The sequence below is a fragment of the Anas acuta genome, chromosome 9, assembly GCF_963932015.1.
Source record: "Anas acuta chromosome 9, bAnaAcu1.1, whole genome shotgun sequence".
In the NCBI taxonomy this organism is placed as follows: Eukaryota; Metazoa; Chordata; class Aves; order Anseriformes; family Anatidae; genus Anas; species Anas acuta.
Genome location: NC_088987.1, coordinates 8,595,293 through 8,611,506, shown reverse-complemented (window position 1 = coordinate 8,611,506; position 16,214 = coordinate 8,595,293). Strand labels below are relative to the sequence as shown.

Here is a 16,214-nt window from a genome sequence, read left to right as displayed (position 1 = left end):
ATTAAAACAATGACCCAGCTAGAAGTGAAAGGTTTATTTAATAAATATAATTTCCATAAATCATTTTTAAAACAACTTCTACTGCCCGAGCTGTACAATAAACATTGACGCGCTGTCAGAGAATCAAAAAAAAAAAAAGAACATGAGGCAGCCACAGTGTCAGAGGTCCCAAAAATCTTTGTACTTATTATTGCTAGTTTCCAGTTGTCAATGCCCCTTATTTGTCTAAAATTAAGGATCAACATTGTTAAAAGTGTACCATCAAATGTTCCTCACAAAGCTATAATTCAAATTTTTTTTCTTAAAAAAAATTTATCACACTCCCCTAACAGAACAGGAGTCTAGCTGGCTTGTTATTTTAAATTGTGCATAAGAACTGAAGTCTCCAATGTAACCATAACTGGAAATTTTAAAAATCTATTCTTTGCTGTAGTTAGCAAATGCCATACTCTTTGTACCTGAAAACGATCCTCATTTTAATCCATACAGTTGAGGAAAAAGGAAAATAGTTAGCTTTTATCTTTTAACTCATGGCAGAAATGCAGAAAGGCTAAGAATGACTGGACTTGGCTCATAAACAAACACTTCCCTTTAAATCTGCTGAGGAAAAATTAATCTACACCATAACACATTTAGGTGTATTGTAGGGCTTCTTTCAGGCAAGTCACACTTTATGGTCTAAGCTACAGTATTTTTCGTCTCTTCCCGTTTAACATTACATAGACACCTTTTGCCCATGGCCCCTCAGATTTTTATTCTTGTCCATGCAGTTAGACAAACCAGAAAGAAACAACAACAACAAAAAAGTCATATCTCTAATGATGACAATTTTATATACTTACTGTAAAACAACATAACATGGCAACAACTAGAGCAAGGTGAATACTTCAGTGATGAGAATATTCCTTTTAACGAAAGCCACAGAAGCTTGGGCAGCAGACAGGGTCTCTCTAAGTTATTTCTGGCATCTCTACGAGCAGTAGAAAAATCTGTGGAAAGCAGAAGCCTTGCAACTACTGATGCAAATGTCTGTCTAAGATGATCGATGGCAAGAGCTGATACAGCCACACGCAGCCAATCTTTCCTCCTCCTGTTTATAAATTGAGTCATTCAAATACAGCTCAGAAACCAGACAAATCATGCCACTGGAAGCAAATAGCCGAGGCAAAGAACATACAAAACAACTGACAATAAAAGAATCACCAAAGAAAATCTGCAAAGAACAAAGTCTAAATAGGAAATAATTTAGGAGAAAAATCTAAAATTAGTTTTTGTTTCCCTGACAAACGGTTCACTCAGCTCTAGGAATGTATTACCATTTTTAAAAAGTGTTTTGTGTAACAATGCAGCAGCAGGTGCAGTTACAATGGTGTCATAGCTATCAGTTATTCTACAGCAAGAGACTAACATAGTCTAAAAAATGGTTATGCACGATTATGCACTTTTGGACCCTGAATTTCACCAACATCACTAATATTAATAAGTCTAGACACGTCAGATGAAACTTAGAAATAATTTAACTACTGACTGAACAGCTTTGAGACATTTCTAACACTAGAAAATGATTTTTTTTTTCTCCAATATAGAAGTTAGTCATTAAAAAAAAGTGTTTGGAAGTATTACTAAAGGTTCCTGGTAAGAAATTATAGTTGCCTAATATTCATTCTAAGTTGCATAATCTTTTCTTAAATAATCTTTTGCATTAGAAAACAAATCATTATGAAAAGGTAAAGCTGAAGTTCTCAGCATTTTCTCCTTTGTGTTTTTTTGTACCCTTTCCCCCATAGCCTTAGAAAACATATAGAATATATATATATATTTTTTTTTTCCATCTTTTCACTGCGCCCTTTATAAAGCGTAAGTTTGGTAACTATGTTGGTAACTATAAACACCACCACCTCGCTTTTCACAGAACAGGAAAAAAAATGCTGAGAATTCAAATCAGTTATCAGGGTGGCAAATGGAGAAGGTGCTCCTTCAAAGACACTGCATAGTAAGGTGACAAACACCACTCTTATTTACTGGACTGTCTACTGTAGGCTTTCCTGCCATATGTTACGGATTTCAGGCCCAGAGATAATTCTACAATTTCTTCTCTATGGCCAATTCTTCCTCATCTGTTAATTCTAAATCAGAGAGATTAATTCTATCATTAAATTGAGTAAGTTGCATTTTGTTTAAACTTCTTTGTGAAGACTTCTACAGTGTACGCACTGCACAGTGAGTGTTTTATACATTTTAACTGTCAAAGGAATACACAGATTATTTCATCTTTCAGTAAAAGCAATTTCAAATTAGCTGTGATGTACTTACAAACACATGGTCAATTCCTCCCTTCAAAACAGTTGTCAGACCAAAACCTGTGGTCTTGTACGAACCAATTCTACACTCATTAAATGAGACATTACTGATTTAGATTTACTGCAAATAGAAAAATATACCTTGGCGGACAGATGGATTCTTAAATTCTTCCTGAATTGTTTAAATGCATGTTTCTTCGGTAACCTTACAAACACTGAGAAAAGGGAAAGTAGGGGGGAAAGGGAGAAGAGGAGATGGAAGGTTTTAAAGAAACACATAATGAACGTAAATTATTCTTCAAATACAGGGCTGTGCTTCTTTTGAGCAAATATAATTAACATATTTGTATGGTAAAAGCCAAAATCTATTTATGTACAAAGCTTGAACCAATCTAAATGCTTGGAGTGGGGTTGTTTATCAAAGCCTCTGACTTTCTGTACAAAGTTAACCACAGTTTATATTTCAATACACAATACGCTAACCACGCATACTGATGAGGTAATGAGGCCTAAGATGGTCAGACAAACCGACTGGATGCTATGGCTGACATGGACAAACAAATACTTCTGAGAAGTTCAACATGGTGGTTCAGACATAAAAGATACAGCTAAACAGCAGAGATCTGTTAGAATAATCTAAAACATTCTTATTTCCTGGATACTCATGGCAGCTAGAAGACTGGCTCAGAACAAGAAGTCATTAAGAACATCATTATTTGGAAAATAATTAATAGTATATATATGAAATGTAAATAAAGCTACAGGAGTAGATGAAATCCAAATATATATATATAGCATATCTGCATAAAAATTTTCTCAGGGAAGGGAGAGGCAGCAAGGAGTTTAATGCATATCTGCACAGGAACCAGGTCTTGAAGTATATGCTGTTAGCAACATTGCATGTTAGTGCCCATTACATGTGGTATGCGAGACTATGTTCAGTTATTTCTTAACCATCTGGACATTCAATGTAGGGATCTAGTATACAGCTAAAAGCTTCATGCACTGCACTTAGACAGTCAAAGGCATGATACAAATATGTACTATGAACACTAAATTAAATACTTACTTATTTAAAAGGAAAATTTCCTGTTTCTTTCCTCATGTCATAACTTACTTATGGCTTCTAGTTGTGAACTGATCTTGGTCTAATACCAGCAGGATGAAAACCTCATATCTTGCATGTTCAAGTCACTACAAGTTCCAAAACAAGGTTGCAATGACAATGTACTAAAAAACATTGCCTTTAACAATGAAAACTTGAAAATCTAGTAGTGTCTGCAGCCTTCAGTTTAGAATGAAGCTGCCAGTCCTTAATGCAAAGATAAAGTTCCACGAGAACTGAACTAACACCAGTTAAAGCCATGAACTAGAACAATTAATAGCAGACCTGTTTATAGGTTAAGGAACATCCAAAACATGACACAAGGAGAACTGGACCTCACCTGCAGCTCACTGAACTTGGGAGAATTTGGGATGATCGGAACAAGAGGGATTACACCCCTCCCTGGCCCCACTAGGACATCACATCAAGATGTTTCTGCCACAGAATTTGCTTGGGAGACAGCGCTTTAGCCAACAGCGAAAACTCATACAGCAGCTAATGCTGTTTTTGTCCATATTTAGGCTTAACTGAAGCTTAACAGGTTTGCATAGACACTACTTACAGGTGCTATTTACAGTCTGTTCAATTTACAGTTTATTCCATAAAGAATATATATATTTAATCTTTTGCTGTCTGACAAGGAAGATTTTTACAATATTGATGGGACTTCTTCAGTATCAGAGACTGACTCCAAACTGGATTCCCAAACAAGCATCCAGAAGCAGCAGCATTTTTACTGGCCTCTACCTGAAGCCTACCTAAGACAATGCTCTATTATATCTCTAGTGGCAGCACCTCCATTTTGCCTCCCACGTTTAAGACAACTAGTAAGCTTAGCCATCTTAGGAGAATGAAGAGGCAAATGTTGCTACACAGCCCCAAACATCCAGACACACTTACACTGGTGAGAGAAGAGGGGAGGGGAAAAAAAAAGTACCTGCACGATGTACCATTCAAAGTTGCATCTGTGCAATCTGTTTTTATTGGCATACTTAGGTATCAAAACATTGCCACCAATGTCTCAGATCCTTTAGATATATGAAGATAATTAAGCATTAATTGCATCTCTGAAGTACAACATGACCAAATATAAATACATGAAAAAGAAAACATGCAAAGATTCCCCAACGATAAAAGAATTACTCATTCAAAAAATTTATGCTAGTGAGACACCTGCACAATACACAATTTCTTTCTCAATTTTCCATGTCAAATTCGTGAATTGTTATAACAAAACACAGAGCATTAGAAAAGATGACTGGCTTCTGAATTGTACTTCAAGAAAAGTGAACTGTTACACCCCTTACAATTCCAAATTACTGATCTGTAAACTAGCTGCTTTTCAGTGATGACTAACACATTGCTATTCATACACCACCATAAATATTTGAATTGTATTTCACTCTGAAAAGTATTGAGTGCTAATACACTGTAGTAACCACCCATGGAAATAACAAGAGTGATTTGAAAACCGTTAAGACAGCATCTGTAAGAAACAGGTTCAAAATGAGTGCGTGAGTGTGTGTATGTAAAGTGAACGGTCATCTTGAAAAATGCAACTTTAATAAAGTTTCATTTTGCAAATTCAGTTCTATTGAATCGTTTGGATTTGGGAGAAGAAAGATTTTGTTGCTGTGTTACATCAGTGTCTCAAGTATCAAATACAAGATTCCAATCTGCTAACATGGTAACAAAAAAGATTAAATGGTCAGAGGTAAACGTATTCCTTACAAAAATTATTTAGCAACTTGTGGATATAATTAGAAAAACTATTGGAAGCAATTACAGTCCATATGACTGTTATGCTAGGCCACAAGACAAGCCACAGTTTGTCTTTAAGTCATGCTATAGTCCTGTCTAGGGCAGGGATGCAGCATTGAACTCACTTCAGAACCTACTATAGGTATGTGAGCACCACATGGCTTCCACAAGGCATTTACAAATGTCCCTGTTAACAAGTGGATGAGTCCATTGTGGAGAGAGTCAAGATGCTTCTGTCGTTGGCATAGAAGGGATCCGATGAACTCCATGATCTAAAGTAACAATAAAAGAAAAGTTTGGCTGACTGGGAATTTAATATCTAGAGGCAAGGCGCAAAGTCTATGAAAGCAAAGAAAAAATGTTAGGAGATTAGGCAAATGAAGCTCTTTAAAAGACTAATCTATTAGTTTTATGTAAAAAGCTGCAATTCATTTAAACGTTTGAAAGTACACTATAGTTAATAGAGCCAACTATTTAATTAAAAATTCTATGCCTGCTAGAAAGGTAAAGTTAATCTCAGCTACAGACATTTTCACTGCTTTAAACTGAAATGACCAGAAGTTTATATTTATTGGCCAGCTTTCCAACTAGTTTTAGTACTGTGCCTCACAAATGTCGCACATGTAAGTACAGGCACTTTGAACGCTACGGTTTGATTGCCTGAAGTCATTCTAGTAAAGCCTTGTGGTAAGCACAGCTAACCACAGCATGCCAGTAGATTGCTGTTCTAACATTAAACACCCGTGCTGTCTCAAGTTACGGGTGGGCAAAACCTTATCTGCAGCCATGAGTTTATTTCAACCCTTACTGTTAAATTTAAGTTAAAATTTAAGACATCGGGAAAAATATCTAACATGTTATGACTCTTGATTCAGAAGTGATCTTGCAACATCTCTCTCTCACGGATGGATTACTGCTTTTGGAGAAGAAACACTTTAGAGGGGCCGTTGTTTCTGGTTGAAAAATATTATATGACTGTACATGAAAAGCTGAAAAATAAAGGGTTGGAATGCAAGAAATCCAAGTATAACAAACTTATCCTCCAAATTTTCCTCTGTCAGAAATCTGCTGTTTCTTTAGAACTGTTACATGCAGTGCTACACGAGTACTACTAATGGCAGAGCCAACAACACATTAATGAGCCCTACTGTACAAGAATGTATGTGATCCAGCATTCCTAATATTTTAGTGACTGACAAACTGACAGACAATTTAATGGAACAGACAGACAAAAATGCATTTCATCATACTACACCACACATTTTATAGTGAATGAAACTATAGAAAATACTTCTTGAATATGTTTTACAAGCAGTAAGTACTGAATTCCTGTAGCCCTCTACTCCAAGCATTTGCACAACTTTGATTCATCAACGTTTCTATCAAAATTTGATACCGTATTTGATTTCATGTTCAGTTATCATATTTGACAGAGTATCAGGAGCACAAAATACAACACAATCTATCTACATCAATATTATTTAAAATTTTGCTCATCATTCCACAGCATGCTTACAATTTGCTGCTGTCTCCTGGTTGAATATGAAGCTGCTTTATATAGCATAAGTATGCAAGAGGCTGTCTAACTTGTGACTGTGTGATCTAAGACATCAGCTATTAAGTACAATGAAAGCAGCTCAAGAAAATTTACAAGCATTTTTAAATCACCAAATAGCTTTTCTAACTGTACCTTCAGGATTTCTTAACTTACACCTGCCATATGTGATCAAAGCAATTAGTACATTAAGAAATAAACAAAGACTTTCACATATTATAAGGCAAGTGTAAGGGAAGAATGTAAACAGTCTTGATTTTTAGACTAGGTTTTAAGTGATGTTGCTGTGGATGCAACTGAAGTCACTGGAGAAAAGACTGAAATAAAAAGTTTTCTTTGTAGTTCTACTTTACAGAAAATTAAGTGAAATGAGAAAGTGGTTCAAAGAAATTTCAACCAGAGGCAAAAGCAAAAGCTACGGAGCTTCAAGCCCTAGTGCGGCACCACTATAGTTTTGCATAATCAATAAGCGTAATACTAACTTCGGTGTTCTAACAATTCTGAAGTTACTTAGCTAGCTGTAACTTCATTTGAAAATCACGAGGTAAGCAGACACGAAAGCTGAGAAAAAGCAATCTTCAAAAAAATGCTTAATATTCTGTCAAATATGATTCATCTTCAATAAATATTTTTAAGTTAAAGAAAATGAAACTGTGTGAAAAAAGGAAACGGTAAAAGTGTAAATACATTGCAGAAACAGAATACCTACCTTGTAAAATTACACATTACTAAAGCAAATGTTAACCAAAAAATCTGCTCTAATTAGATAACAATAAATGAAAAAAATAGCACGAGAAATGTTTCATTTGTAAAGCACAGTTTTACAGAGAAGTGGTGAAAAAACACCAAAAAAAGAAACAAAATAACAAGAAAAGCCACAAGACCTTAGAGCAAATACCACCAAGATGTTGATTTTTAGACCAATTAAATGCTCATCTTGTAGATTAAGAATTCTATTAAATCGTTTATTTTACACATCATGCCCGCCTTCTATACAGCAAGAATTTAATTAAAAATGTACTTATCATAACAGTTCATTTTTCATATGGAATGAAACATTTTGCATAATCATACCCTAGATTTGTAGAAATGCTGAGTAAATTTCATAAGCAAGCCAAATGAGAAACCAACTGAAACCACAGACATGGCGTTCAACACAAGAGTTCAGAACGGGGATGTACTACATATCACGTCAATACCTAAAGGCAAAATCAGAACTGACAAAGCTTGTCAGTGAAAATTACCCACACGAGATTTCATACTGAACGAATGATATCATGACCTTTAACGAAAAGAGACAAAGTGTCAAATACAGAATGAGTTTCCGTGAAAATGCGTGAAGTGCAACTTTTTCAGGTTTGCCTTTTGACCAATGAAGGACCATGGTATCATTCAGGGATTGAGATCACGATGTACAAAAGACCATTTGTATTTCTACCCCCAAATATTTCCGTGTTTGTAAGACAGCCCTCTCTATTTGGAAACGGGGAGATGGCACACGAGCAGATTTAGTAAGAGCTTTTTTCCCCTCACAGTTTTGCTCACTGCAAGAACAGTATCGTTCCTCAGAAGGATTTGATTACTGTAACGTGCTTTTATCCCACAGCGGTTTATTTTACATGTGGTTTGTGAAGGAAAAGATTTATTTAGCACATACTTTGGAATGGCACACATGATTTTGACAATAAACCTTCTAGAACTTAAAAAACGTTTAAAATTCTTAGAACCTGATGGCTCTGTTCTGTCAATTACACTGATTTTAGAAATAGATTATAAAAGTTATACTACAAAAATATTTAATCTCCATATCAATCAATGGCTGCAAGATTAAAGACTTTCCTTATAACAATAAAGTTATATTCAAGGAGGGGGTGTAAGCCTTTTCTATATCTTCAGGAGTAATTCAAGCTCCAAGGTAAATATTTGGAGGTTGTACATCAAGAACCAAGGGGAAAAGTCTTTTGACTTTACAAACAACTCCTGATTCGTGAAGGCAAAAAATCATAAAACAGGAGAATAAAAGCAGCAGCGAGGCTTGATTATCTAAAGAGAAGAATGTACAAAAAAAATCAAGAGAAATTATGATAGATACAATGCAAGAACTTCTACTAAGCCAAACTAAACATTTTAACAGAAATTTTTTGAAAACCGTTTTTCCCCCTCCCCATCCCAAAAGAAAGCACTCAAAAAGAAGAAAGAAACTTATCTTTGAGGATGAATAAAATACAATAAAGTGTTGCATTTCCTACTTAAATAAACAAAACCTGCAGCTGGTTTGTTAGACATCTATAGCTGCAGGCTCATCAGGTTCCAGTTTATAGGAGAATCGTCTGCAGCAAAGGCTATTGAGAGAAATTCCACACCTGTTGACCCGGGTTGGACTACATCTTCCCATTAGTCGTTCCAGCATTCTTCTAACAGATGTGCATGCTGTTTCCCCATCTGAGAAGCAGCACATGGAGTCCAAGCAGTTGATACCTGAACTTGTCTCAGTAAGCTGGAAGGATGAAACATAAAAAAAATAAAATAAATAAAATTAGTATTTGTAAATTCTAGCAATAAAGATGTTATCAGAAATCACTTAGGAAAGGCAGGTTTTCTTGAAGTTAATGTGTTGAATATTTTTCAATCTTACTGAAGAACTACAATGCTGTTCACCATTTCCCTTCCCAAGGCCTATAAACATTATTATTTGATGTTCCCAAGGTTTAAAACACAGCCTCGCTGAGCATATGGAAACTGTATAACACCATTTGTGCTTAATGATAAAAATAAACTGGTTAGCAATTTTCTGTATTACAGCTATAATGAATTTCTGGAGCAGAGCATCATGCAGTTTAAACTGTCCAGCCTTGATTAACCTCAGTAGAGGTACAACAATTTATACAATCTGCAGGTGTATTTTTTAAGCAAAATCTATTAAGAGAAAGCTTCAAATCAAGGCTACGAAATAAAGTGCAGCAATGTGATTGTAAGTATTAATTATTCCTTAAGAAGCATAGAATGCAACTTCCAATAATAATTTAGATCCTATCACAAAAGGATGTACACACATCTTTGCCTTTGCAAGGAACAAAAGCAAATCCCTAGTTTTGTGAAAATCTCTAGATACGAATCAGACGGATGCTAAAAAGGTTTAGTCAAGCTTACGTCAGTACGAAGAGCAATTCAGCATTAGTATAACAAACTTCCTATTGTTCATTCTTAGCATAATGAGAAAAGGACATAAACAAAATGAAAGTTACATGGAGATGTATGCGTTAAAGGTAAATTCCATCTACTGCTGTACTCCCCCCCTATTATTTTTGAACACTAGTCAACTGCAACACAAGTGAAATCCAACTGAAACTTAGCACTATTGGATAGAGAATATTCAAATCTGATTTTAGCATTCTTTCCAAAAGGAAAAGCGGAGTGTAGGGATTCTTTCTGATTTTACTTAAAAAGTCTACATGAGAGCATCCTGTCAAACAACTGCCAAACATACAGGCTGATTTTAAGCACCCATTATTCTTACCTCACTCTCAGGCACCTGTGAATGAGGAAACCCATGAGAAGTCAGCTTAACCTATGGCAGGGCACAGCTCAGTTTTAAGAACGTTCCCCGACTTTTCACCATGTGACTGAAAGTAAATGACTGTTGTCTGAAAGACTTTGGTTTCCAAACCCAATTTCTTTCATGCCACCCATTCTCGCCCGGTACTAACACCTCAGAGTTTCTCAGAGAACAGTTTCTCTGAGCAGACACATCGACTATGAGCAGACACATTCCTTCCTAATCCCCTAAAACCCAGGCAACTTGGACAGATTACAGCTTCCTAACAGAACAGCTCCTTTTCCAGAATGAACAAGCAGCCAAAAGAAACAGGAGACTTTTGGAAATCCAAGAAATCCAAGTACAGTTCACAACTGTGCTGTCACAGAAGATACCATGACGAGGAACAGCATAATTTACAGCATTGCACTGAAAGCAAGTACAACCTTCACGGCAATTTCTTATTGTGCTGACAGAGTATTAGACAAGAAATTACACAGAGCAGAAGCAATTCCTAGCAGGAGGTCAGCAAGCAAGCTCCCTGCCACACCATGATCTTCACTGTTGTGTTAACAGCAAGACAAACTCTGAACATTCCTCCACTGAAGATTTCAAAAGTCCTGACACAGAGCAGTCCTTGACGTTATTAAAAGACTGGCATAAAGAAGAACCAGGAGTCATGCAAACTAGCTCTCAAGGAGGGAACCTTCAGTTCTGGATTTGGAGGCATGGTCACTCCTCTGCAGTAGAATCTCCTTCGTTCCTCTCAAGTTAGAGGCTAACTAAAAGCTGGGCTCATACTTGAACCATTATTTACGGAGAAGTTAATATTATCCTTTAAAAAAAACAATAGATCTGACCTTACGTAAGCCTGCACAAAACATTTATGTTCTATCAAATTCACATCTAAGTGTAAAGTAACACTGGTCATGCATTAAGGACACAACATAAACTCTATTTTATGTGTACATATGTTGGGTATCACTGCCTGGAGAACGTGGGTTTTAATATCTATGCCCACTGTATGGACGGAAGATATTTATATTATGCTAAAGAGCTCTTCCCACTTTTCTCTCTGTGGCAGAGAGTTACAATCATAGGTCTATAGCAAAGTAAAATATGGCATCGTAAGGCAGCAGAGCATAATCATCTCCAAAGACATGAAACATACCCTCAAGAGATAAAAGGGAGGTGAGCCAATGCTTACAAAATCAATACACACAGAGAAATATCCGGTATTATTCACATTTGGGCTGCAAACAGAGTCTTTTCAGAAGGTAAGATCTGGGATCACCATAACAGAACAGGTATTATAACAGATCATTTCATGTAATAAATGAAAAACATAGTTGAAATGCTGAATTAAAGAGTGATTTGGTTTGATAAAGAAAATCAGACCCACATACTGCGATACCCACATTTCTGGTATCTCCAAGAAAACTTGCGTCTTGGAGATGGCTTCATGACTGTCTATAAAATGATATTTATAAATATATATACACACACAGTAGGGTAGAGTGGGAGTACTACCTAGTGAACGTAAGAACTGTCCTGTAGGCTAGATGGATCTAGCAGTTGCCTATTGTCCTCCCCTCTGTGCTTGCTTTCAGCAAAGTCACATGCTGAGCTGACTGAACCCTTATCTTCTTCCATCTAGAAGGACAGAAAAGCAACAGATCTTATAAAGCACCATGCTTGCATTGCTTTAAAACAGTTACCACATGAACCTTCATTTTACAGATTTGTTCTTGAGAGAACAGGGCACATTTACATGGAAGAGGCAATTTTTTCAAGTTAATTGGTAAAACACATGGTTTATCAGCGCACAAGTATTAGAAAAGTTTGGTCTTTTTGTGCACCACAGACTGCAGAAGGGGAAACTAAGTCTAACATTTATTTCAAATTTTCAGATTGAGGTTTAGTTGTCCTTTTCCAACAGGAAGGATCATTTCAATTTGTTCATCTTACTACAAGGTGTTCGATATGCGACACAACAGACATTTCAACCAAACATGTAATCACATTGAAATACGCAGTTGGGACTTTGCTGAACAGGAAATGTATTTAACCACGCACATCAAGGTACAAATATTGCAGGGTATTTTCCTGAGCCCAGGTGCTAACTACCAACGTGTCTGATGCCATATGGCCATTTAAGAAGGTATATGATACAGCTATTGCTAATCCACAATTAAGTTGCAACTTAACTCCCTTTTCTAAAGCTCACTTCTGTTTTTTAATCCATAACACGCTGCGTAACAAAATGACAATTAGAAAGCTTTAGAATTTTAAAAAAAATATGAGTACTGACATCTAACAACTTCATTGGAACTTATAATTTCAACATTCTTCTGTTTTTTTCTACTCTTCATTTCTTCAAATCAAGTAAACCTACAAATGCCATTTTTTTCAATTATTTCAAAATAATTAGAAAAAAGTATTTTCCAGTAAGAACACATGTACACTTTTGTTACTGAAAATCAGTATGAAAAGTCTACTCTCTCATTGATTCCCTCTTCCTATCATAGGTTCTGTGGATTAACTCACAGACAAGCAAAACACTATGCTAACACAATATACAAACCTGTAAAGGAAGACAAAGTTTGTTCAAAGCTTAGCAAATTATGGTATTCTGATATATTTCACTACTGTACACTTGTACAGTTTTTTTGGAAGTTATGTGGTTTCTGTAAGGAATGTGTAAAAGGAACAGAAAACTCCCTGCTCTGACTTCTACACAGCTGGTCTAGATCACATATGATAGCTATTAGGAGAGGAATCCTATGTAACAGCAACTAGAGGAAAAAATACAGACAAGTAATGAAGGCCATAAAGACAGGGCCAGAAGTTATGGAGACAAGTAAAGAAAGCAGATCTCTACAGAGATGAAAGGAAAACAAGCCAACAACAGATTCATAGGAGGGCAGATGAAGAAAGAACAGGGTCTCATGCTAAGGTAAATGCTCCAGTTTAAGAGTCCTACATATATTATGCACTGACAACCTCCCCTGTAAATAAAAATCTTGTCTGTGCTTTTTGTTTCCCTGACACTGTGCACAACTGTAATACACTGTCAAAATGTAAAAGCCTCTATAAACAGTTAATTTAATCTCTGATTAGAATTAGAACACGTATCTGAACAACACGTCTTGCATGCAGATTAAGATTTCTGACAGTTCTTACAAAGCAGAGACATTAAACATTTAACACAAACCTCACACACAAAACTTTGTTTACAAAGAAAAAACAGAAATGAGATACAAGGGAGCCCAGTTAATAGCCCAAGATAGAATTCGACATGTTCCACTAACTAAAGACAGCTATAGAAGAAAAAGGATTTTTTTCAAATATTCAGTCATCCGTCTCTGGGTAAGCATAAAGCCTGCACCTGACCTGTGCTGTCGTATTTCCTTTTCATCCCAAGCTACAAAATGACATTATAGTTCATAGGTAAGAGTCTAACAGGCATGCACAAGAGTGCATTTCTGCCTTACAGAAATCACAGGGATGTTTAGAAGACGCCAAGCTCTCAATTCTGTGTACACCACAAATGTTTTATAAACTTGAACATTTTTGGACACTTAAGTCTAACCACGCAAAATTTGATTACAACATCCCGTATATTTTAATTTGCATTCATAAAAGGTGTTAGTATTCTGTTGATATACCATCGCTTTGGTATATCAACAGAACACTAAGCACATTCTCATAACATGGCATAGGTCAGTTAAACCTGGCACTATATTGCTTTTGAGGCTTTTAATACATATTTAACAAGTAACACAAAACCCCTATTAACCATTTTCCCCTTTCACTACTTTCGGTAAGAATCCACAGAGTAGCTTCTGAACTTCATCTGAAGACTAACGAAGAACTAGAGAAAGCCAAGTCCTAAGTTTACTAAAATTGAAGAGGTATCTGTACTGCAGTTTTTGCCTCTGCTTTAAAGCTAGTAAGTGCTAAATTTAAAGAAAAACAAAACACAAAACAAAACAAAAAACAATGCCTCTCTGGGGTGTTTGGCAATCTAAATTGCAGAATTCCTGATGTGTTTTCACGGTGTGACAAATAATGGCTAAAACCTGTTAATAAGCCATCTGAGCAGAATAGCCACTTCAGATGTCTCCCTGCAAATATACTGCCCACTCTCAGAGCAAACAGAAAGCTTTTTCTTTTTGATTTTAATAGGGCTATAACTATTAATATCTTTTGATATTAATATCTTTTGATATTAATAGTTATTGTTTCAATTAACTGATTTAAAAATACTCTAACCACTTCCAATGACAACTTCATCTCTTCTACTTTTCCTTATTAAAAAAATGTAAATTAGTGTCTCAAACCCCCCAAACATGGGTTGCTTGGTTCTCCTAGCATCCATTCTCATGCTTTTAGACAACAGTTACCTACAAATTATGTAAAAGAAATCAGTTCTCTGCATTATTTCTTACCATATAATATAGACGTAGATAAGTGTGGGATAATACATTAAACAGATTAAGACATTATTGATGCATAAGAATGTTTCAGTCTTACAAGTGAGAATCATTGTTTGACAGCGTTTCATGTACTGAACTCTGCTACACATGTACACTTATCTTTTCTTGTATAATTTTCTAGAACTTTGTATAAAATGTATTTGAGAACATGTATCTGTAGCAGTCAAAATAAACAACACTCACTTCATATACGCACAAAACAAACACAAAAAGCCTTAGCTGCACAAGTGTACATATGCACCCAAATTTAAAACATTTTCTGCACTTTCAACACAAGTGAAAGCAAATTAAAATGGGCAAACAACTCGCAATAAACTGCTGCTTGAAATATATGGACCTTCCTGTCACGGCCTGATGAAGCTGAAATTATCCAACATGCAAAAAGCACTATTAATTTTGATCATGAAGAAATTAAAAGCATTTTAACCATGCTAGAAACTATAATTATTTAAAAATGGATGCAAGAAGAGCTAGGTCTATTCCAAAAGTAGAGCATCATGCTAGGGATATTTTTTCCTAAAAACAAAGCACGTCCAACATGCTACTTAGGAGAAGCATTTGGCTCAAAAACACAGAGCAAAGCCAAGAAATATACCAAACTTAATGTATCTGCACTATATTGCCCTCTCAACCCGCTAATATTCATGCCTCTTCCCATCTCTCTCAGCACTGGTTAGTTCACCTTCAGCATGCATAAGAGTTGATGAGGAACTATCCCTCCTACTCTACCTAATTTTGCTCAGCTGATTCCTTGCCCTGGACAATGGCTGCAGTGCGATGAACTCGTCACTTAAAGCAACTCTGTTGGAGTACATCTACAATTGGACAGAGAAGGGATGGAACATACATGTCAGTCAGTAGCAGCAGTAATTTTCTAAGAGAAAGACACAGGACAAGACATTGTTATAAAAGTGGTATGCACATTATATACAAACACAAGCCTAGTACCTTTAAGACAGTTCCTGGATCATCACGGCCAGTTATTGTTTGGGGGGACCATACCTGAGTGCACCTCAGCTTTCACACTAAGGACAAAGGCCTATACGCTTACACGTCTATACTTTACCTGACATCTTTATTCTGTATTACCTTGTTTCCTCAACAGTGCTGTGATTTACCACAAGATTTATATTTTGATTCAGATTTCCCTTACTGTCCAAGTCTTCCTACTTGCCATAGTTGGGAAAGAACAGAACTATAGTCAGAAATTACCCAGAACGGGGTAACAGACCAAAGGCAGAAGACCAAAGTCAAACATATGATGTATTGTCTTCAAGGTCGGCAAGAAAGCTAGGAACACAGAAGAAAAACAAAACAAAACACAACCTAAACCAAAACAAACAACAACAAAAAAAAACCACACTGGCACCCTAAAACGGAAAGGTAGATCTAACCAAGCTAATCCTGTGATAGAAGTCAACTCATGCTAGCCCATGGAAGACACAGATTTTTATTTTCC

At 36.1% G+C, this 16,214-nt stretch overlaps 1 protein-coding gene across 10 annotated transcripts in view; it reads right to left on the bottom strand.

Annotated features, from left to right (window-relative positions):
- Positions 1-19: 19 nt before the first annotated feature.
- The window catches only part of ATP11B (ATPase phospholipid transporting 11B (putative)), a 62,106-nt gene continuing 45,911 nt past the window's right edge, over positions 20-16,214 (bottom strand). The window contains exons 29-31 of one of the 10 annotated variants that reach the window (XM_068692465.1): positions 15,485-15,570; positions 9,085-9,218; positions 20-2,515 (exon numbers count right to left, since the gene is read on the bottom strand). In XM_068692465.1, the coding sequence (XP_068548566.1) occupies positions 9,116-9,218; positions 15,485-15,570 (189 nt within the window). In that variant the 3' untranslated portion in view covers positions 20-2,515; positions 9,085-9,115. Of the gene's footprint in view, positions 2,516-3,094; positions 9,219-11,786; positions 11,910-15,484; positions 15,571-16,214 lie in introns of those variants that run through there. The other 9 variants (XM_068692463.1, XM_068692462.1, XM_068692466.1 and 6 more) reach the window with 9 other exon arrangements.